The sequence below is a fragment of the Dysidea avara genome, chromosome 5, assembly GCF_963678975.1.
Source record: "Dysidea avara chromosome 5, odDysAvar1.4, whole genome shotgun sequence".
Taxonomy (NCBI): domain Eukaryota; kingdom Metazoa; phylum Porifera; class Demospongiae; order Dictyoceratida; family Dysideidae; genus Dysidea; species Dysidea avara.
In genome coordinates, this window is record NC_089276.1 from 9193719 (window position 1) to 9216942 (window position 23224).

Below are 23224 nucleotides of genomic sequence, written 5' to 3' on the forward strand. Positions count from 1 at the left end.
CACTCTTGCTACTTGATAATATCTTGGCAGCACAGAAGGAACAATTATTTTTTTGGCCCTGCTGTCCCAGGATTCTGATATTATTGCTAAAGACATTGATGACCTGGGTTACACAACAGTGATGAAGCATTGTATTGACACAGGCGACTCAGTTCCTATTGGATAACAAGCACAGAGAGTACCCTACCGCAACATGAAACAGTATATAAGCTATTGGATGAGATATTGTTGACAAAGGGTATCATTATTTCTCCCTCTGAGAGCCCCTGGGCCTCACCCATTGTTCTTGTCGAGAAAAACAATGGGTCTATTCACTTTTGTAGAAAAGTCAATACAATAGCCAGAAAAGGATGCATACTCATTTCGTAAGGTGCCCTTGGATACCTTGACTGGTTCTGTGTGGTTCTCTACCATTGATCTGAAGAGTGGATACTGTGGCAGTGGAGCCCAAGGACAAGAAGACAGCTTTTTGTACACAAGAATGACTTTTTGAGTTTAATGTAATTTCCTTTTGGCTCCTGCCACATTCCAACTTTTGATGGACTGTGTATTGGCAGGCCTTCAGTGGTCAAACTGCTTGGTATACATTGATGATGTAATTGTAATGGGAATGTCTTTTGAAGACTATTCACACAATTTACAAGTGTGTGATCACCTTCACTCTGCTGGCCTTTAGCTGCACCTGCTAAATGCCAGTTCTTGCAGCATGAAGTGTACTTCTTAGGGCAGACAGTTTCTATTAAAGTGGTTGCTCCAGATCTTAACAAGACAGGAGATGTAGTATGGTTGCATTCATCTGTACCACCATGTGGGTTAATACAAAAACTATATCATCCTTGGACTGTGTAGTATTATGTAATGAACAGACTTTTGTAATAGGATATAAATAGTCTCATGATTGTAATAATTATTATCAGTTATTGTAATCTTGAGTGTGCTGGTGATTTTTGTATTGATTAGCAGCATTATTGAGAATCATTTTACTTGTTAGTGAATGCACTGCAGCAACCACCACAGACTGGTCCATTCAGAGCACTTAAGAAACTATCAAAGGCAACATATAGAGATTGCAAGGGAAAAGAGTCACTACATTTTGATAATTTAAAACTATGTCCAGTTGGAATGCAGGTATCTACTAATAATGATTTTCAGTCATCAATGTCAGCAGGGACTTCTACAAACCCTTAAATAGATAGTAAAGTCAAGCAACCACAAGTCTCTGCACCAATTGGTACACACCTAGAAATAATTAATTCAGAAGATGATGATACATACTATGCACCAGTGCATCCAACACTTGCAACTGTATCACACAGAACACAACAATACCCAGTAGACCTCCACAACGACTTAATGACTATATCCGACATTGACATAATTCTACAGGATGAGACATCCCCTCGGGGTAATGTAACAGACTTGGTATAGTTGTATTATTTATATTATTTGGATCTTTAATGTGTAATCAACATGCACTAGTCAGTTTACACATATGTCATGCTCTGGTGGTCAGTTGTTGTATGAAGAATCATTGAGTTGCTAGTAAGCTCGACCGACTAGTACACCGTCGTGGGGTTTTTCATGTAAGAAAATGGCTGCAATGATGTTAATAACCAATCATTTCTATTAATCATTAAAGATGAATGGTATTCCGAGCCACCAACAGGGGTAGGGAGGGCAACAGTAACATTTTGCCCTAGTCCAAGAGGGCCTCCAGGGGCCTCATAGCTGCCCCACAGCTACATTATCATCCACACACACAAACATCAAATGTACAACAATGTAAATATTCCTTGTACCTTGAAGCTAGGCATGCATCTATTATGCCGGCATAATTTTGGGAATAATAGGTACTGAAAAGCATTGGGGAATATTCTGGAATAATCGGATGAATTCTAAGAATAATTGGTACAAAAGTATAAGTTTTTGTTGTGGTGCAGTGTAAAAATCTTTTAGATTTACTACCAAAACAGTGCAAGCATAAAATGGTGAAAACATTCGAGATACTCTAATAGAGCAGTCATTTACTCTAATAGAGCAGTCAACTTCGAGTCCATAATTCTAATAGAGCAGTCACTTGTTTAAAAATCGTAACAAAATTACTAATTTGGCACACATATTTGGGAAATAATAGATAGACTTAGGAATATATTTGAGCATAATAGGTGAATAAAAAAGAAGTGCCAGAAAGAATAATAGGAAGATTTTGGAGCATAATAGACTTAAGCCTACTTGAAGCCTCAGTAAGATATACCATGTATTAGCCAGCCAGCCAGCCAGCGCAATAAGTATTGAGTATATTTCTAGGTGCAGCTATTACTTGTAATACATCTTATAAGGCGCTTATAATTTTATAATGGCTGCGTGCAATGTTAACATTAATATCATTGTAGCCATCTGTTGACCTCCACCTTTTATGCACAAAAATTCTTTGTTGGTAAAAAGATCAAGCATAAATGGTTGGATGAAACTGGAATTGAACAGTGGTATTGTGGTAAAATCTAGGGCAAGGGTTTAGGTATGGAATAGTAGTATATTAATGCACAATATGAAGGTGAAGAAGATATTCTAAATCAAAAGTTACTTAACGATTCGGACTTAGGAGACTTAGAGATTGGTTCATAGTTATAACTGTAGTAGAATGCAATAGTGAGTTAGTGATGTGCTAAGAAATGTGAAATGTGTTACACATGCAGGAGTGTATCCAGGATTTTTAAAGGTGGTTTCCAAATTTGATTGTGAGTTACAGGTGTGGGGTTTAGGGACACAGCCCCCAGCTGCTTACAGATTATGTACATTAAAATGCTTCTAAATTTATGATTTCATGGATGATAAACTGTTTTCAATAATACAAGTGCAAGAAAAAATTAGGAATTTTCTGTATTAGTAGGGACTGCAGTAATAAAAAAGCACTGATCAAGCCGCTGAGACAAAACACAACTGAATGATTGCATTTTAATCCCTACTTTAGCCTGCTATGATGTATGGTTAAAGTAGGAATTAAAATGCAATCATTCAGTTGTGTTTTGTCTCAGCGGCTTGTTTCAGTGCTTTTTATTGCTACAGTCCCTACTCATATGGAAAATTCCAAATTTTTTCTTGCACTTGTTTGTGTACTTTTTTGTAAACATCATTGAATAACTGTATTTAGTAATTCATGAATAACCTGCAATTCCCGAAATACGCAGCTAAACGTTCCTAAGGATGCGTATTTTTAACAACTACGTTAAACAACCCACAGAAGTATCTTTTCAACTGTTTTATAGTGTGTCTACAGTATTATTTTCCACTAATTCTCTCAACAAAGCCTCAGGGCTGCTCTTACTTTTAGTTCACGTAAGTACGGGTCATGCCCACTTTCTAGACGATGAGATACGTGAGCCTATGAGGCCTACTACAGTGCTATTCAGTTGTAATACACCTGAAAAGTTCTCTGGGAAAGCTACCCATAAAGTCTGTAGAGAGGTGCTATACACACCTGGTATTTAAACTCGGAAAAGAAACCACTTTCAAGCCAAAGCAAACACTCTAATCCTTACACGAGTAGTTTCTCAACTGGCGATGTTGAACAGGCAGCAGAATATCCTGAGGTGTATCCCAACATTAAAATCACGTACTCGCTACAATTATGCTACACATTTATTCCAATATGTTGGGGTGCTGTGGTGTGTGTGCTTTGATGGAAGCCGTACCCATGAGCGATGGCCACGATAAAGAAGGATCAAAGATAAAACAGTGAGACAGTAGCGCATACATCATAGGTATTTAATGTTGTGAAAGGTTTTTTCGCCACAAAATTCAAAGCGTTTCCACCAAAGAAGCAAGGCTGTAGCTGTAGCCAGTTTTCTGCTATGCTTTACTGAACGCATCAGGCAGGCAGTAAGGCAGTAGAAAATTTGCTAAAATAATTTTTTTTAAATTTTGTAGCACCTCGTTGGAAATGTTTCGGGTCGTTCTGAAGACACATTTTGGCTTGTTTATACTTGACCAATACTGTGAAGTGGCCATGAAGGATTTCTGAAGATGATTTTCGGTAGATTTTTCTTTGTGGATCACACCAACACCTTCATCGTCCCTACTATACAGTACTATTATACTGTATGATGCTCAGATCCCGTTAAGTCCTATATGTACTGGCCAGGTAATGCTACAATCCAGATGGTTATATATTCAAATTTTCCAGTGAAAAACTCCTTATTTTACCATACTTGGTCTTAGATTCAAAACTTGTATTCCGTTATGAATGTTTTATTAGAGTAGTTTGACTGCTGTATTAGATTTACAACTGACTGCTCTATTAGAGTATCTCAATTAGTAAAGGTTTTCAACATGTAACCTTGTTCTTTCTGTGAGAGATTGTTATAGAGGTTATGTAGGGGGTGTTACTCACCAGATTTGACACCATTTTGAGTAGAATGTCCCACAATACATTAAAAAAATCGCAAATCATTTCTCTCATCCATCAGGGATAGTTTCACTATAAACAGTCGCTGGTTAGAATGGCATTTACTTACTATTTAATATATGTATTCATCAAAACCATCATCAGTTACTCACTTTTAAATATTGCTGTACAACGCTCGATACTTTATTCACTCATTACATGACAAAATCCTGAAATATTCCATATTCTTGAGTGTTCACATGACTCCAGCATAGCCTCTATATGTACAAGATTCCTATTACACTGTAGCTATATGCCCTGTTCTCATTGATTAGGTATATTCAGTTGTTCTGTTAAACTAAGATAGTCTGGTGCTCCTACTGTAAGCCTACTAGTTAAATTTCAGAGCGAGTTTCTAGAACCCAAGGAGACCATCTAAATATGCCCCCAACGTGTCATGTTATTTTAAAATAAATCTTTAACATCATAATATTCAAAAATCTGTTGTTGTTGTTGTTTTTTTGTTGTTTTTTTATATTGTTTTTTTTTTTTTGCGTTTTAGTGCCATTTAAGCATATGTAAAATTAAAAGTGTGGCTGACATTTAAATAACTACAACATTTGTACAAATATATGACACTGACCTGAATTTTTTCCTGCATTTCTCTAACCACATGGCATCACCACAACATAAAATTACCATGACCGCTTTATATTCCTGAAAAAAATTACATGTAAAAATATTTTCGTATGATTTACATGAAAGACTGCTCTATTAGAGTAGTTCGACCTTATGTAAAAATTTTTGTGTAAGAAATTTCCATATAAGTTTTTGCATATGAAAATTATGTTACAATGAAAAAAGCAAATTACGATAAGGTGTTTGCCATGAAGTTTTACTTTTTGTTGGAAATGGCTACTGTAATGATCACATAATAGATCAACAATGAAGAGCCACTATTAATGTAGTTACCAAATTATTTTTCTATAATAACATTGCAGTGACACCACTTAAAGGTAGTCATTACAGCAGAGAAGCATGATGGTGTATGTATTATAGAAACCAAGGTTCTCAATCAGTTTAAATCACAGCAAGGTGAAACACTCGAATTTCATTGGCTACTTGCAAGTATCTAAATCCTGTACATCCTTTGTTAATGTCTCAATACTCTGGGGCGACACAAAACACGGCAAATATACACCTGTAACATTGGCAACGCATGGGTGTTTAACTGGATAGCAAGTGTTGTTACAAGTTACAGGAGCTTGATCTCTCAAGAACACTACATTTCTCCTGTTACAAGCAGCTGTGAAGTTACAACAAGCAGCAGTGAAGGTACAACAACGAGCTGAGTAGTTAGACATTGAATCGCAGGGTTCTATGGAATTTATAAACCGTCAGGCCAGAAGTTATGTAATGTGTGATAAATGTGTAGCACAGGTAGCTTGCCGAAGCTTACAAAACAATTGCACTTGTATTATACATGTACTAATTAAGTAAAACCAATCACATGTAACTTACAAGTTAGACAGGTATACTGCTGCTATTATACTGTGTACTTTTTGTAGCAATAAAGTATCTTGTTTTTACATTCATACAGATACGACATACACAGTTACCATAGTCAGTAATCCAGTTGGTACATCAGTTAGTGGATCTACTAACACATTTGACTATCCCATATTGAGTAGTGTCGCTCTGACATGTATGGTGACATTAAGTGATGGGTCAACACCTACAGTGACCAGCTACCAGTGGAACACTGGAGGATGTTACACTCATCCTGCTCATAATAGTGGTAATCCAACATGTTTTCCTACTGGTCAGACAACACAAAGTGTAACTGAGAATGATCTCACTGCAGAGGATGCTGGTACCATCACTTGTACTGTAACCATTGGAGGTGTTGTCTATACCAGTGAACCATTAACACTTCGTATATCAGGTAAAATAAATACAGTGTAATAACATTTGTTTATGAGTGCATGCCAGATACTATATGTCCATACATATACCACTGAGCTATCCTATAGAAAGTGGGACAATACTAGACTACTATGCTGAAAATTTTATCTATTATGCTTATAGTACTAAAATCAAGTCTTTTATGCTCAAATGTATGCTTTCAAAATTATGCTCAACAGCTGACTGTTCTAAGTGTATTAGATTAAGTGACATGTTAAGTGAAGTGTTATTAATGTGAAATTCACAATAAAAATCCTTAACATTTGCTCTTTGTTTGTTTTCTTTTTAGAGCGCATTGCTCGTTTTATCCCTATAATGCTGGGAAAATGCTTAATGCTTTTGATCACCTATAGTGCATGACATAATTTGCCAGAACCTAGGAAGCGCATACAGTGTGTTATAGTCCAGGTCTGGAGCCCACGGTCTGCCTAGTCTGCTATTGGCCAGACCACTTTCAGCTACTTTAATATTGAGATACTCTAATAGAATAGTTATTTCAATACTGTAATAGAGCATTCAGTATAGAATATAGCCCCTGTTCATGCTAGCTGTCTTCAAATTGGTTTTCAACAGTTACAGTGAGTCATCCACATGGCATTGCATTGAGCTAGCTACTTGATCATGTATTTCTTGCATTAGCAGTTACAATCAAAATAGCCTCTAAATGCCATTTCAAAGTGTACATATTCAAAAAAGTCCCTGGGGCAACACAGACCCCCTGTTTTGGCATTCTTAGTACATGCAGTTGAGTATCACACAATAAAGATAATTGCTGACTTAAATATTACATCATCATACCTTAAGGTAGTGTGCACAACTATGAGTACAACCACTCAAAATCTCTGGAATCCGCCCAAATGTGTTCTTGTATTGCTGAAAGAGCATTATCAGTTACTGTCTGTATAGAAGGGAACCATTCTGTGATCGTAGTAATATTTACTAGTTTTTCAGCAACTGTCTCATCAAAGATATGGCACAATTGCTTTTTGTTTACAGGTAGTATTGTATAGTGAGTGAAGTTTAATTCTTGGCCTGTGCATGCACATGTATAAGACTACCTGTAGTTTTTTTGTATTGTATACAGGAATTGCCATTATTGGGGGCCCTGAAAGTAGTGGAAGTAGTGATGTGTCTGCTTCCAACATGATTGAAGATTATTCAAGAATCATTCCGATGGGTACTGGATTGCTATTTCGGTGTATTAGTGGATTGGGGCCTACTAGTAATGATAACATCGATCTTGGTGGATTACTTTTTGGTAGTACAATGATTCAAGATGGACAATGTAATGGTCCTGTGATACAGCCTCGTGGAGCAACTATTAGTAATTTCATTGGAGTCATCAATGTGTTTTTATGTAGATCACTTAGCGCAAACACAAATAGTGAAGGTGTTTACACGTGTACGATGAGGAACAGTAGCATGATGGAAGAGAGTGTCAGAGTTGGAGTCTATTTGTCAAGTAGAAGTGAGTTTTTGTAGAACACTGCATAGTATTATGCTTTACCCACTCTTATTTGTCTAGTAACTATTACTTCTACAGTTAAAACAATTTGGCTGTGCAAAAGGGCACATACATGAAAGTTTCACTGTGTTTACATTAGCCACTAACATAGTTCATGTCTACACCTGGGCATACCCGGGCAATTTCACAGGCATCAGTTTACCTTGCCCTGGCATCAGAAAATCTTCTGGCATGGCAGTCACGCAAATACACTGTTACAATTTGTTAATTACGATCAGATTCTATTCACTAGGGCACCATTGACTGGAGCAAATTCTTGCAGTGAATTCTTGCAGCAAATTATTGCATGGACAATAAGTGCTGTACATTTAATTAAGTCTGACTTCTAATATTAGCACTGTAGATTAAGACTTACTAAATATCTGAAACACAGAGTTGTGCCCCCCAAAACAAATGGTGCCAATATGTTGTTGCATCGAAGCGATGGTGGTATAGAGCTCGCCGAGACTGCAAGAAGTGGAAAATAATCAAGATGACTAGCTGTTTGGCTACTTGATTTCAGTAGCAGGGTAGAGGTCTAATGCTTAATAATCAGTGCCAGAATGTATTGTGATACAACTACGATGAAGGAGTGTTTAGGAAACAATGTGAGAGAACTACTGTAGTAGGATACTTTGTCGATAGAATCACTCAGCAGGGTGTGGTAGAGTTGGCGGCTGGTTACAAGGAATGGTATCCCTACTGACTAGATGAGCTGGTGTTATGATGGTTTTGTGATCTGCACAAGTACAAGTCAGTCTGCAAGAAACCTGTTGGTTCAGCAGTGTTGTTGATTATGAGTTGAAACATCCTTTTGATTGGCACGTGATGCTGCAGTAACACAAGTGATACATGCATCATAGATAGAGAGTGATTGCAGCCTCTACAATTATGTGTACAGATAGAGTTAACAACTGTTGCTAGCCATGCCATACACTTAAAAGTAACAATTTGATGAATGCACATATGAACCCACACAGGTTGTTCACTGGACTAGCTGTACAGGTAATGGGCTTGCCTGGGAATCATGTTGGGGCTAGATATGCCCCTGATGTGTCGTGTGGCCAGGAAAGCCGGTATGCCACACTGTAGGTACATTTACAGGAAGAAACAAAACATGATTTTTGTGCAAACATAACTCCATGCTCCCTTCTCGAATTGGAACAATTTTTATACTGCAAACGTTCTTCAGCTTCAGCACCCCACATAACAAATTTGGCATAAAAAGCTTATAGACAAATAATATACCTAACTTGAAAAGAATTTAAAACACTAAATACAGGGACTTTATATAGCCATAAACAAGTAAGCACAAAATTATATGATTATAAATTAGCTTTAGTATTGGATAGGTAGGTATTTTTCTGTGGATGAAAAAAGTTATGAAATCAAAGGTGGCGTGAAATACATGACTAATTGTTATGACTATTATTGTTGTTATTGAATTATTGAATGCTTATACATGAATTGGTGATCCTTGTACTGATGTAGCTGAAGTTCTTGTGCATGTGTTAATGATCTCACATTTTATAGCTCCACCTGTTTTGACTACAACATCACAAACAATTCATGCTGCACTGGGTGATTCAGTTTCATTAACATGCACTTCAGAAGGATCACCACCAGATACTTTTACTTGGATGAAGGATGGAGTCCAACTGCAAAATAACATCAATACTACAAGTGTGACTCACACTGGATCTGCTGCAGTCTTTCAAAGCACCTACAGCATTAGTAACTTTAGCAGTAGTGATATTGGGACATATACATGTGCTGTCACTAACCCTATTGGAAATGCTAGCTTGGACCTTGTTCTTGATAATCGTTTTAATACCAGTAAGCAAGTGTCAATGTGTTTATGTATAGTTCTCATGTACGCATGGACATATTACTGTACAGAGGGAGACAATATATAGTACATTCTATTGATGCCATTTAGCAGGAATATCACATTGACAAATTTCTTAATGTGATATTTGATTTTCTAAGAATTTAATAAAACATGTAGGAAAAATCATTTTTGTAATTATTCTTTTGAACTATTGTAACACACAAGTAAAATTACCACAAACAACTATCTATTAAAGCATTCACTATATTCTGTAAAATTAATGATTTTGCACCTTTACAAATGATGTTCATATGCTAATATTGGTTTATAGGTAATGCTCTGCAATATACCAGTAATACCATTTATGGTGATAAATTATCATAACCGATTATCATACAGTGACGTCCTTTGATAACTGATATATTGAAATACCGTTACATCGATGAATACCAGTATAGGATTGCTTTTAACCCAGCCTTTGGTGTTTAATTACCCAATTTTGTTGATGGTGTAGCAGAAATGTCCTAAACAAAAACTTGAGGTTCTCACATTACAACACATGTCTACTTGTACACTATATATAATTTTAGTTTTTGGGGTGCATACCGCTTCATACCAGGCCCAAGAAATGATGCAATAGTTACAGTAACCAGCTAACTATATACTGACATACCGTGATATATTCCTGTTACTAATACCGTGTATTCAAATTTCAATACCGTTGAATGCTATTTATAGGTCCGTGGTATGCATGTGCCCATGTTGACTTTTATTGGGAAACTCTATATAAATATTTATTTTATTTTAGTTATGAAGACTTTACAGCACAAGTGCTGAAGGTCTGTAGGATTCCTGATCCTACAGCCTGTTAAAAGTTGTTACAGAAAGTATGTTTGAAAAGGTGGAGAAAGGAGAAAAAATCCAAGTCTGGAAATAATATTCAAACTCTTGTCAATGTTTTAAAGGTCCCTTATTTGGCACCCATGCCATAGCAAAGTGCAATACATGGCTTGAGGGTTACTAGAACCCTGTGTTTTCAAGTGTAATGTATTTACACTACTACATACATAGGAATTTGTTGGACCTTAAGTCCTTAACACAAAATAGCAGATACAAGCCCATTTCACCTGCCTTTTAATTCAACAGGGCTCTTGCTATTCATTTAAACACTTATATGCATTGCTAATAGTAATGGCTGCATAATTTCTGTATTTTGTATTGTCTCAGAGTATGGTTTCTATTGTACATGAGTGTGATGCTCAGGCTTGCACAAATAACAAACATTAAATGTGACCGGATTTCACATAACAAGGCTTCCACGCACACAAAATCAAACTTACGTTTTTACCAGAAATGGATTGCTGGCCTAATACAGTACACTATCATATTCCATACTGTACTTCCTTCAGGACTGGCAAGTCTGGTTTCTGTGGCAGCTTTCTTCCGACCCTGTCAAAGCCACAAGTGGGAGATTGGTGCCATTGAATGGCCATGGCTTTGTGATAATGGTGTGTAGTGAGCTGGGACTTCACAGAGAGCTTGCCAATGTGTTCTCAGTCAATTTGGAGTGATTTGAGGGCCATGGAGGGCCATGGAGAGCCCAAACTTGGCCTCTGGATTCCAATCGTCTCCTTGCTTCATTTTATACCCCTATATTAAGCCCACCCACCACCCCTCACCCTCCCACCCTATTACTACCACCTGTGATATTATTACCCGCTCGAGAAAAGTTGCCCAAAACAGGGCTAATTTTGGGTATCAGAAATGTATATACCCACTCAGTGATAGCTAGTAAATAGATGTATACTTGGTGCAAATTTTGTTTGCACAGCTGTAGGCACTGGGAAGTTATTACACAATGATTACTTAAAATCGCCATATCTCCTAATGAAGCTTTGTGCGTCGAAGCTGGGTTTTGTCAAATTCAGTCACAAATTTCAACAAGTTTGGTACTGAAATTTGATTGGTTGAAAATGTGGTCTCTATCTCCCATAGTAAGTCCCACACTCTATGCTAACATTGACAATTGTTTGTGCTTGATTGTTCATGGCTACGGCTACTACTAAGTGATTTTATGATTTCATCAAAATATTCAAAATGTGGACTGCGGGTGGGCAAGTCATTACCATTGTTCATCATGTCCATAATGCTTACCACAGTAGCTAGTTAGGCTTAGCTATTCTCTACGTACATCTAGTTTGCAGAAAAATGTGGTTAACTTACATAATTGCGTGTACATTCATAACATGAACAACAACTGGAGTGATTTACCGACACTGCATATAAGGCTGGTATGTACGTTCACAGCATGAACAATAACTGGCGTAATTTACTGATATTCCATATGTGACTGGATTTGTGAAAAAAGGTCTTCCACACACACATTCAATTCTATGAACTTGGAAGACAATAACTTAGTGATCAAGTAACATACAAACTGGAAATTAATATTAATTACTTGACTAACCTTTGACGTGTCCAGGGAGGTGCAGCACTGGTCGCTCTTCACCACCGACCAACTGTTGTTGGTAGTGGTGGTTTTGGTATGTGTACCTGGTCCCGGTTGCTGGGTTTGATTTAAAGAATTTTCTGTCCTAAGATTTCTTTTTGGGATCAATTGCCTACCGGGTCTTATATTTTTATTTTCCAGATGTGCTGATACTTGGGCAGGGAAGGACTTTGGTGCCCAGAGGCATTCTACACACCAAAAGCCTTCCTTTAAGCCATGATTGGGTTAAAATACTAAAACAACCATCCTAGAGACCAGGTACTATCACATTCCCTCTATCAGGAATGGAGATGCTGCGAATGCAGCTAGAGCTTTTTACAAAGGCTCTGTTTTTTCAGAATGGCGAGACCAGCATTGGCACTGGGCGGCCAAATGCTGATCTGGATTCTGAGAAGTGTGGAAGAGGCAGCATTTGCTAAGAAGCAGTGTGCTACACTCTTCGCAACGAGGGGCTGACACTGACCAGCTGTGGCAGAGCTGCGTGCCAAGACTCCTGTTGGGGGAGGTGGCATTGACTCATGAGGGGGGGGGTCACATGCCAGGCACTCCCGTTCTTGTATCACATCTGTTGGGGGAGGTGACATTGACTCATGAAAGTCGCATGCCAGGCGCTCCCTTGCTTGAATTACATCTGTTGGGGGAGGTGACATTGACCCATGGAAGTCACATGCCAGGCGCTCCCTGCCTGCAGTGAGCAAAGGAGTGCATCGTGTGTATCAGTAGCTGTAACAACAACAACAAAAATACAGTATGCAATATTGGCTAATAACTGCAACAGCTTTGGCATGGCAGAGCTGTGGAAGTTTTGGTATTGGTCCGTGATACAGTCTCCTGCCAGGTACTCCCTTGCGTTTGGCATCGCTGCATGGTAATGGCCCATGATAGTCTCCAGGCTATACTACCACTTAGCATTGGCAGTATAATAGGTTCACCTGCAGGGAGCTAATGAGTACATCAATGCACAAGTATGATAGCATCATGTGATAACAATACAACAGAGGCGCAGTACTGGCTAGTTGTATCACCACCAGTGTGCCTGCTCGAAGGAGTGCTACCACTGAAGCGATTAATAGAGGGTGGAGTGCAATGTATATGTATATATATGTGTGTGCCATACCCTGTATGTGGATCAACCACGTACATTTTTTTGGAATTTATTGTTGTAGGCATGATGTTGCTGTGAAAACTGGTATGTATGCATAAGAGGGATGGGATGGGAGGGTAACACTTGTCTAACAACTAACGCCACGTGCTACTGCGCATGTGCTAGGATTCTTATTAGTGCGTCGTTATTCTTATTAATGTCTTGTGTCTAAGAGTGGATGCTCGAGGCCGCCATCAAGTTCAACATTAACTTTGTTTAAAGGTATTTTAAACTACATTTAATATTAATTACTTGACTAACCTTTGACGTGTCCAGGGAGGTGCAGCACTGGTCGCTCTTCACCACCGACCAACTGTTGTTGGTAGTGGTGGTTTTGGTATGTGTACCTGGTCCCGGTTGCTGGGTTTGATTTAAAGAATTTTCTGTCCTAAGATTTCTTTTTGGGATCAATTGCCTACCGGGTCTTATATTTTTATTTTCCAGATGTGCTGATACTTGGGCAGGGAAGGACTTTGGTGCCCAGAGGCATTCTACACACCAAAAGCCTTCCTTTAAGCCATAGAAAGGTGAGCACCCCCCACCAGGCACAGGTGGGTTGGGGGGGGGAGAGACCTTTCACCCAAGTATCTAGATTATGTGTTTTGGAGATACCGGCTGTTTGGGAACAGCAGGTGTGTATGCCAACAAATTGTGTAGGTCAACCGTTATAGCGTGAAGTAGCAACAAGAAGTGACTGTACAACACTATCTATATGACATATGCAGTACTATTATACAGTCCTTAGTACATATAAATACACCAATTACATGCTGCACCAATTACATGCTGAGGTTGTCAAAAAGGAGTCAGTGATGACCAGCTGCGATGATCTTGGACATATTTGCTACCTCACTGGGAGGAGGTCTGATATACCTTTTAAATGCGTTACTTTTCCAGCGGCCAAGAATTTGTATGTGAGAGTCTGACAGTTTGGCTAGAGACGCAGACGTTGCTGCCCCAATCCGAAGGCTATGTGTGTTAATTATAGCGGCGCTTATCGAGTTTGAGGCTGACCATCAGGGACTGGAGGCCTGCACGAAACATGGCTCCCGTCCAGCCATTTCCTTCTTCAGTGATGAAGAGTGGGCCTGGTTGTTCACTCCTTTTGCCGAGGTATGAAATCATTGCTTTTATTGGACATACCAAGCTATCTGTGGCACCCATGTGCACCTTGGCACCCTGCCTGAATGGGTCTGTTTTGGATTCTTTGAGGGACAGTTGCAGGAGACGGGGTTTCTTCCTGTTGTCAACTGCAATATCCTTGAGAGATAGGTGTCGTGATGGATCATAGGAGCCTTCTGTAGGAATTGTAAACTCGCTGACTCTTAAGAACCCAAAAAAGGCAAGACAGCACATAGCCCAGAGTGTGGTATTATAGTAGGAAGGAGGTTTCTTTGATAGGAGGGCTTTTATGTTATAGAGCATCTGGATGGTAATCGGCAGTCGGGTTTTTCCTGAGTGCGTGCCTGCTTGGCGCTTTTTGATTCCCCTTAAGATGAGATGGAGCCTAGGAGTGATTTGGCGGTTGAAGTGGTTATGAAGCCCCTTGCATACATGCATGTGTCTAACTGCTGATAGATACACCTTGATAGTTCCCTGCGAGATGTTGGAGGTAGCTAGGTGCGATATGAACAGAGTTAGGGTGCACTCGGATGTTGGGATCGGGTGAATCCTTGCCATTTTGCAGAAGTTAACATATCGTCTTCGTCCAGCCGTGTAGGTGATTCTGCTGGATTTGGCCAGTCCATGATGTAGTAGCTTTTGGGCTTTGTTCAGTAGCTTGTTGAGGTGAGTACTCCTTGGTAGGTCTACAAATGGAATTTAAGTATGTATGTGTGGCCTTGTTTGCAAGTGTCTATTGGGATTTTTGTAACAAGAATGGCAAACGAATTATCAGCTAAGTTAATCATACAGCAATTACAATGAACAGCATAAATTACAGCAATTACAATTACATTGAACAACAAGTGTGTGGTCAATTATGTTGTAGCATTGTTTTATGTGAGCTCATTAAGTATGTGATTTTTTATTTCTTGCAGGTGGAGACCCTTGCAGTGTATTGATGGTTCGCTTGAAGTGACGAAGAAAGGAGGGAGAAGTCCAGTCTTGTCTCCGGGGTGATATGAGCTTCAACAGTGACATTGGGATTGATGCAGGGGAGCGGCAGGTGTGAGAATGCAGCTTTAAGAATTCTGTTGATCTGTTTCTGGATAACTGGTCTGCGGCAGTGTTCGACGTGCCTGGAATATGGCAAGCTGAGATCTTTATATCGAAATGAGCTGAGAAGAACCAGAGACAGCGTAAGAGGTGCATGACCATTATTTCCTTTGAGGATCCTTTGGTAATGGAGTCAACAACACTGCTGTTGTCACAGTGGAATTCCACTCTGCTGCCTGATAGTAGTGGTCCCCAAATAGCGCAGCTTAAAACAATTGGTGCTAACTCCTTCGCCATTATGTCGATTTGAGCCCAGTCTTTTGACCATGCTAGTTGCAGCCACTGAGATCCAAATACTGCTCCACAGCCCCAGGACCCTGATGCGTCTGAGGCAATTATATAGTCTGGAGTGGAGCCGGTGATAAAACTGAGCCCGTTCCAGTGTGTGATGAAGAGGTGCCACCATCTAAGATCTGAGCGGAAGCCGCTTGTGAGACGCGTAAAGTGAGATAATTTTTTGAGGCGAGCTGCTAGTCTGTACATTCTGGACACAAAGGTCCTTCCTGGTGTTACCACCTTAGTGGCATGCTGCAGCAAGCCTACCAGGGATAAGATATCCCTTTTTGTTGCTTTTCTGCGAGATAGCCAAGCTGAAACTTGGTTCCGGATTCTTGAGAGTTTTTCATCAGGTAGGCGGGCCAGCATGAGTTGAGTGTCCAGAGAGATTCCCAAAAAGGTTAGAGATTGGGAAGGGCCTTCGACCTTCTCTAGGGCAAGAGGTATTCCTAACAAGGAGCAAGTATCTTTAATCCTCTGAAGATTACTAGCACACGAAGGGGAATCCTGTGGGCCAATAGTAAGGAAATCATCCAGATAGTGCAGGACTGGTGTCACCATTTGTTGCTCCAAGACCCAAGACAGTAGGTCGGCCAGGACGTTGAACAACTTGGGGGCAGACCTAAGCCCGAAGGGTAGGCAAGTATCAACAAAGATCTGCTTCTTCCATCTCATAGACAAAAGGTGGCGATCGGCTGGGTGGACTGGAAGGAGGTGGAATGCACTTTTGATGTCAATTTTGGCTAGCAGTGCTCCACGGCCTGTGCACTTAATTTGGTCAATAGCTGAGTCCACTGTGATGTACTTCAGCGAACACAGTTCCTTAGGGATCCCTGCATTGATGTTGCCACTGGTCGGATGGGAGAGGTCAACAATCAGCCTCCACTTGTTTGGTTGGTGGTGCTTGGGGATGACCCCAAATCTGCTAACATGTGCTTGTGGGACCGAAGACTTTTGGAATGGGCCAGCAACACGACCAAGTGCAATTTCTTCGGTTAGGTAGTTCTCTACTGTGTCAGGGTGTTGAAGAGCACAACTCAGGTTTTGCTTGGCGGATTTCAATGGAGTTGATTGCTCTTTGAAGCCAATGCGAAAGCCCTCTGTGATACCGGAAATAAAAAAGTTGACCAATGGTCTGTTAGGGTGATCTACCAGCAATTTTTTCCAGTTGCTTGCATCTAGTGGTGTGTTGACTGCCCTGGCTGCAGGTGGTACTTTGACATCAGATAGCTGGTGGCTCAGGTGATTGGTCCAGGATGAGATCCAGTCACTGTAGTTACAACGCAAGTCCTTAGTGTGCACACCAATAATATGTTGTTCCGACACCACTGCGAGGAGATAAGGTGTCGATAATTAGACTGTCAGCATTGTGTATACTTATCACCACACATAATATTGCGTAATATTATATTGACTAAATAGTGTTATTGCACAACAAATCATATGGAAAGAAAAGAAACTACTATCAGTATTGGCCTAAAGTCAGTTAACAAAGGGGGAAAAAAAACAACAACAAATCACTCAAGTCAAGATTGGTTGTGCTGCCTGTCCTTCTGCCTATATGGACACTGGGAGGCCTTGTGATTCTTGTCTTGGGCTCTGGGATTATGAACACATCGGTAGCAAATATGCTTGAAGCGGCAGGGCGACCGGGAGCATCCATTAGGATTTTCGTTCCAGTCCAGGCAAATTGGTTGGTATTGATATTGGCGTTGTGACCGTTGGGAAGGGTTTGAAGCATAGGGGGTGGAGCCTGCCTGCTGACGACTCTGAATAGCCCTTTCTGGGAAAGTCATATTCCAGAGTGTAACATCTATAACAGACCATAGAGCATTCCGAGAGGCTGATGCTTTTAGGCGAAAGCGACGATCGTAAATAACCCACTTGCCTTCACGACAGTCCATTGATGCCCCAATTATTAGGCTCTGGTATCCTAGGAGGTCAGCAATCCTCTTGGGTTTATGGCGGGAAATAATTGCCATATATACTGCAAAGCACTGGATCCAATCAATTATATCTGTCACTGTAGGAAGTCGCTTGCATGATGTGACCTGCCCTTCATTAACGTTGAGGTCAGCTGAGTCCAGGTGGCTTGGCAGAAGTTCTGCCATCTCAACAAACAATCCATCCTCCACGCGTTTCATCAGTCTGGATGGGATGGGAGGGAGGCCATTACTTATTAACACTGGTGGGCGTGACTTCTCCGAAGGGGATGTCTCATCCGAATCATGGCTGTCAATGCTAAGGAGATCATTGGAATCTGGATGGACTTCCAACTGCCGGATATGAGGGAGTTCACAGCCATCAGTGGACTCGTCTGCAGAACAGGACACAAAAGACAATGAGAAGGGGTGGGGATTGAATAACGTCGGATTTTTTAACATTATATGGCCTGCATTAAGTAAACATAGTAAGAGGCTTAGGCATGGTATTATGAGATACCCCTTGAATGAGGCTGGAGCATGGTGTATAGTACAATTGGAAGGCTTTTTTTTTTTTTTTTTTTTTTTTTTTTTGGAGGAACAGTAAGAGGCTTAGGCATGGCATAATAAGGATGGCTATTAGCTGAAGGGAACATGGTGCGGGCTACATAAAGTATGGTGTACATATAAAGCATAGGCTTGTGCATGGTGCGCCTTACAAGCCTTTACATGGTGCGCGTTATAAAGAATGCTTTGCATAGTGCACTTTATTTTGTAAAACGAAAACATTACACGGACATAACACGCACTACTACATAACTTACCAAAATCCTCGTGGTCGGCGTCTCCTTCGTTGGAACTGTCGTCCGTCTCAGAAGTAGGCGTCATGCGAGTAACGCGACGACGGGTTGATTGGCTAGGCTGGTCTGTGTTCTTCTGCTTGTGACGACTTGCTCCCTTCTGGCATGTAGAGGAACTTGGGGTGGCCTCCGCAGACTGTGGCATGCCCCTGACCACCGCCGACACGATGTCCGGAATGTCAGCAGTTGTTAAGGGACGCGTCTTTGATCTCTTCTCTCGTCGGGCTCCGGGACTTTCAGCTTGTCTTCTCCGCTTCGTTCCTGTCTTAGCGGAAGATTCGTTGGCGGGCGAGACAGCGGATGATCTAGTTTTAACAGGAGGATTCTTAGGTGGGAATTTCTTCTTCTGCTGAGCGTTTTTTCCTGTTCCATTCTTTACGAACGATTTCGTTTTCTTTCCTACTGCCTTCGTAGGCATCTTGATAACAATTGATAACACTTGTCTAACAACTAACGCACTGGAGGAATGGGTCCAATGGCTACTGTAGTTTACAAGCTTATTACTACTTTGTTAAGCATTCTGGGCAGTTTTATGTACAATACAACACTTCACTGGCTGAAGTGCAAGTTAACATTTTCTTTACTCTGCTCAGCAATAACTGATGGTGATGTTCAAAATAGCATGCATCTACTTCCCATATACAATGTAATTTTACTAATTGATCATGTGAGGTACCTGTATCAATATCAAACTTTTGGTATGAGGTATCAATACTCACTTTGAATTGCATCATATTGATGGTATCAATACTTTAGGTATCATATCGCTTATCTCTATGCATAAGTGTTAATGCATGTACAGGGCAAATATGGTGTCTGGTACAACTACAAGTTGAGATAACAGTGTGGGTAATGAAAAGGCTGTCACAACGACGATTCAGTAATCATTACCTAGGATTGTAGTTGTATCAGAAGCCATATTTACCTGTACACTCACTTACACTCATTGCTTCACAAACACTGTTGCAAGAATGAAGAAAACCATGTTAATTAATCAAAAAACATGTCACTGAAAAGGTACTGAACTATAAAAATTCCATGGCATATTGGGAGTCCGAACTTGCGATGTCTCACTCTTTAGTCCATCGTTATGATCACTGTGCCATGGTGCTTCCAGCCAGTCCACCTCCTACCTTATAAATGTGAAAATGAAGAAACATCTATATGTTCGGTACAAGGCTGTTGATATTCAGCCGGTCATTGCAATTTATAAAAACTTTGTGTTACAAAAGGGTAAGGTATGGCAGGGCAATTTCGTAGATAATTTGCTTTTGTGTACATAACTTGTGATCAGTACAATCAGTTGCTACCAAACTTGGCTACAATAAATACCATGTGTTTACTGTTTATGTACTCTATGCATACCAAATTGTAAGCAATTTGGCATAGCTGTTAAAGAGATATGGCACAAAATTATTTGGATGTGTCAAAAATGCATGTGAGGAAATTTTATAGATTTCTGCTGCAAGCTACGAAGATCACGAATCCCAAGAAAACTATCTTACTTTGGTACAAAACATACTACAGATATCTACTTATTAAAATCAAGTGGGTAGAAGTATTACAATGATTAAAGAAACCACTTGGAGTGAATTTTGGTATGAAATAAAATTTTTGCAGCAAAATCGAACTACACTACTTCAGTCAAACTGTGTTTTGAAAAACCATCAAAGTCAGAACATATACTGCTTTAGTACAAATTAATCCCCATAGTCTAACTAACATATTGTCACCGTGAATGTTGACTAATTTGATAACACAATTAAAAAGTTACAGACCAACAAAATTGAAATTACAAAATTGCTCTATGCACAAAATTGCCCTACCCTACCTTATGAGAAATGAAAAAAATGGAGGAATACAATCAGGGTTCGAACCCAGACATCAACGTTAGGAGTGCCTACACCCTACCACTGTACCACCAGTGCTTGCTAGCTACTCTTCCTTTTTATGTACTATTTATAAGTCTAACCTTAACCTGATGACTAAAAACCATGCCCTAATCCTAACTCGTCCTAATCATAAGAACACTGTTCCTAATCCTGGAAGTGCTGTTCCTAATCCTAGGAGTGCTTTTCCTAATCCTAGGAATGCTGTTCCCAATCCTAGGGACACTGTTCCTTAGCCTATCACCATGTTTCTTAACTATAGGGTTGAATTCTTAATATTTATACAACAAATTACCGGCTAAATAAATATTGCACCATGACTAGTGACCGGCTAAATAAAATTCACTTCATAGTAAGAACAAACCAAGGCTGAATCCAACTCTAACACTATACCTAGGAGCATTTTCCCTAATACTAGGGGAGCTTTAGGTGTGTTGTTCCTAATCATAGGGGTACTGTTCCTAATCCTAGTAGCATTGCTCCTAATCTTAGTAGCATTGTTCCTAACCATAAGGGTACTGTTCCTAATCCCAAGGCACTGTTTCTAATCCTACAAATGTATTTCTTAGCCATAGGGAGGAATTCCTAATGTGTATACAACAAATCTGAAGTAAGTATGCATGCATAAAAGCTGTACCAGCTGATCAGCCACTTCCACTTCTTTTTTTTTAATTTCGTTTTTCTTAATACACATGTCAAGTTAGGTTTTTGCTAAGAGACACCATTAGTATGCACAAGTACACATCACTTTACTAATAATTCAAATTTGTGCTCTATGCTCTAAGTACCTGAAGTAGAGCAGTACGTGTTTAGTTTGTAGTACTGACATGTAGCTTGAAAACAAAGCATTACAAAGCGGGTTGACCTGTATTATACAGGTGTGTTGCCACTCTTGTACACATGAAAATTTTTAGGTATGTAACTTTTAGGTACAGATATTATACATACAATATTATATCTATACAGATGCTACAGTCATGATAGTCAGTAATCCAGCTGGTACACCAGTTAGTGGATCTACTAACACATTTGACTATCCCATATTGAGTAGTGTCACTCTGACATGTATGGTGATGACAAGTGATGGATCAATGTTTACAGTGACCAGCTACCAGTGGAACACTACAGGATGTTACACTAACACTGCTCATAATAGTGGTAATCCAGCATGTTTTCCTACTGGTCATACAACACAAAGTGTAACTGAGAATGATCTAACTGCAGAAGATGCTGGTACCATCACTTGTATCGCAACCATTGGTGGTGTTGACTATACCAGTGAACCATTAACACTTCGTATATCAGGTAAAATAGAGTATATCATTTAGAGTACAATACAGGAATATAGAATTTGAAAATTTTAACTTAGCTAATGGCTAAAGCTGCCCACTCATGAATGTGGCTAATCACAGGTTGCGGCTAATCACAGGCATCTATTGTATTGGTAGAGTAAATTAATGTCACTTATAATTTGAGCAAGGTGTTTTTGATCCAGTATTAATTTTGCAGGTGTTAAGGCTGGTTGGTGGGGAAAGTGGGTGGGTGGGTAATTTATAGGAAAAAGAAACAGAGCGAGAAGATGGGTGAAGTTTCCAGGCTCTTGGTTTGACACTAGTGGAGACTTTATGTCTACTGAGAGTACTTGTGAGTATGAGAGAGAATCCAGCCCACTGTTGCTATCTGGCTGAGCTGTTCCAGCAAATCTAGAGTCATATCAGATCATCACCTGTAGATTAAAGGCTACAGAAACATAGGAACAGACCAGTAAAATTATTAGTGTACAGGGGTAGATCTAGAATTTCCCAAGGGGGTACTAAGCTAGGGGGGCAACTATAGTGGGAGCTGGCTATTGGTTAATACAACCAGTATGCAAAGTATATCTAATCTAAGGGGTCTGGAGTTATCCCCTCACAGGAAATTTTGCAAGTTTAGCTTTCTGAGATCAAATCTGGAAATAATCTTAACCTTATCGAATAAGCATTGTAAATTCTGCATACTGTAGCTTCTACTATCTTTCCAACTAGCACATAGTAAATTTTGGAGGGGGGTGCTTCAGCAACCCACTCACCCACCTAAAGTTCACCCTTGGTGTAATAGCATAGTAAACTGATCCTGGCATTTGTTTTTTGTACGAAAAGAATACTTTTTTTGCAAATTTGATCATGTATAAAAGTGCAACTGTTCTTGTGAACTTGAATATTTGCTCAAAACAGCTTCATGTCGACTTTTTCCATCGAAGGACCTCTAAAAATAGTTAACATTATGTTTAGCTTTGGCTTTGTGTCTCTTTGTAGCTACGTACTTTGGATACTGACACTCAATGGTAAGATTTAAGTGTTAAACAGTATTATGGAGGTATTTTTGATCACTGTCCAGATTTATCATTGAGCACTTGTCAGGCAGCTAACTAGCACCTTTGAGAATCACACAGTACTTCAGCCCAATATTACTCCCAAAGAGCATCTCAAAGTGTGCAATTTCAACCCTGAGGGGCATCCTCCCAGACCACCCTACTACTTTCACTTTGCACCTGAATATAGTATAATAAACTGTTCACATGAAATATAATGCATTTGATTTTTGTGCAAAAAGGTACCCTTATGCAAATGTGATCACATATGAAAGCGGGACCATTTTTGTGTACAGTATATTTGCTTTAAGAACATTATCAGTGACTGGCTATATATATGAAGGAAAACCATTATGTGATACTGTAGTTTCTT

The 23224-nt window shown here is 39.7% G+C and overlaps 2 protein-coding genes across 2 annotated transcripts in view; one reads left to right on the plus strand and one right to left on the minus strand.

Moving 5' to 3' along the window:
* LOC136254979 (uncharacterized) overlaps window positions 1-23224 on the plus strand; it is a 143201-nt gene that overhangs the window by 28590 nt on the left and 91387 nt on the right. The window contains exons 8-11 of the mRNA XM_066047700.1: window positions 5985-6329; window positions 7434-7817; window positions 9387-9689; window positions 21468-21806. Of these exons, the coding sequence (XP_065903772.1) occupies window positions 5985-6329; window positions 7434-7817; window positions 9387-9689; window positions 21468-21806 (1371 nt within the window). The remainder of the gene's footprint in view (window positions 1-5984; window positions 6330-7433; window positions 7818-9386; window positions 9690-21467; window positions 21807-23224) is intronic.
* LOC136256757 (uncharacterized) lies at window positions 16690-19063 on the minus strand. The gene is made up of 2 exons (XM_066049775.1): window positions 18577-19063; window positions 16690-18147 (listed from the first exon to the last, which is right to left on the minus strand). The coding sequence occupies exons 1-2, from the start codon at window positions 19028-19030 to the stop codon at window positions 17357-17359; spliced, it is 1245 nt and encodes a 414-aa protein (XP_065905847.1). The 5' UTR covers window positions 19031-19063; the 3' UTR covers window positions 16690-17356.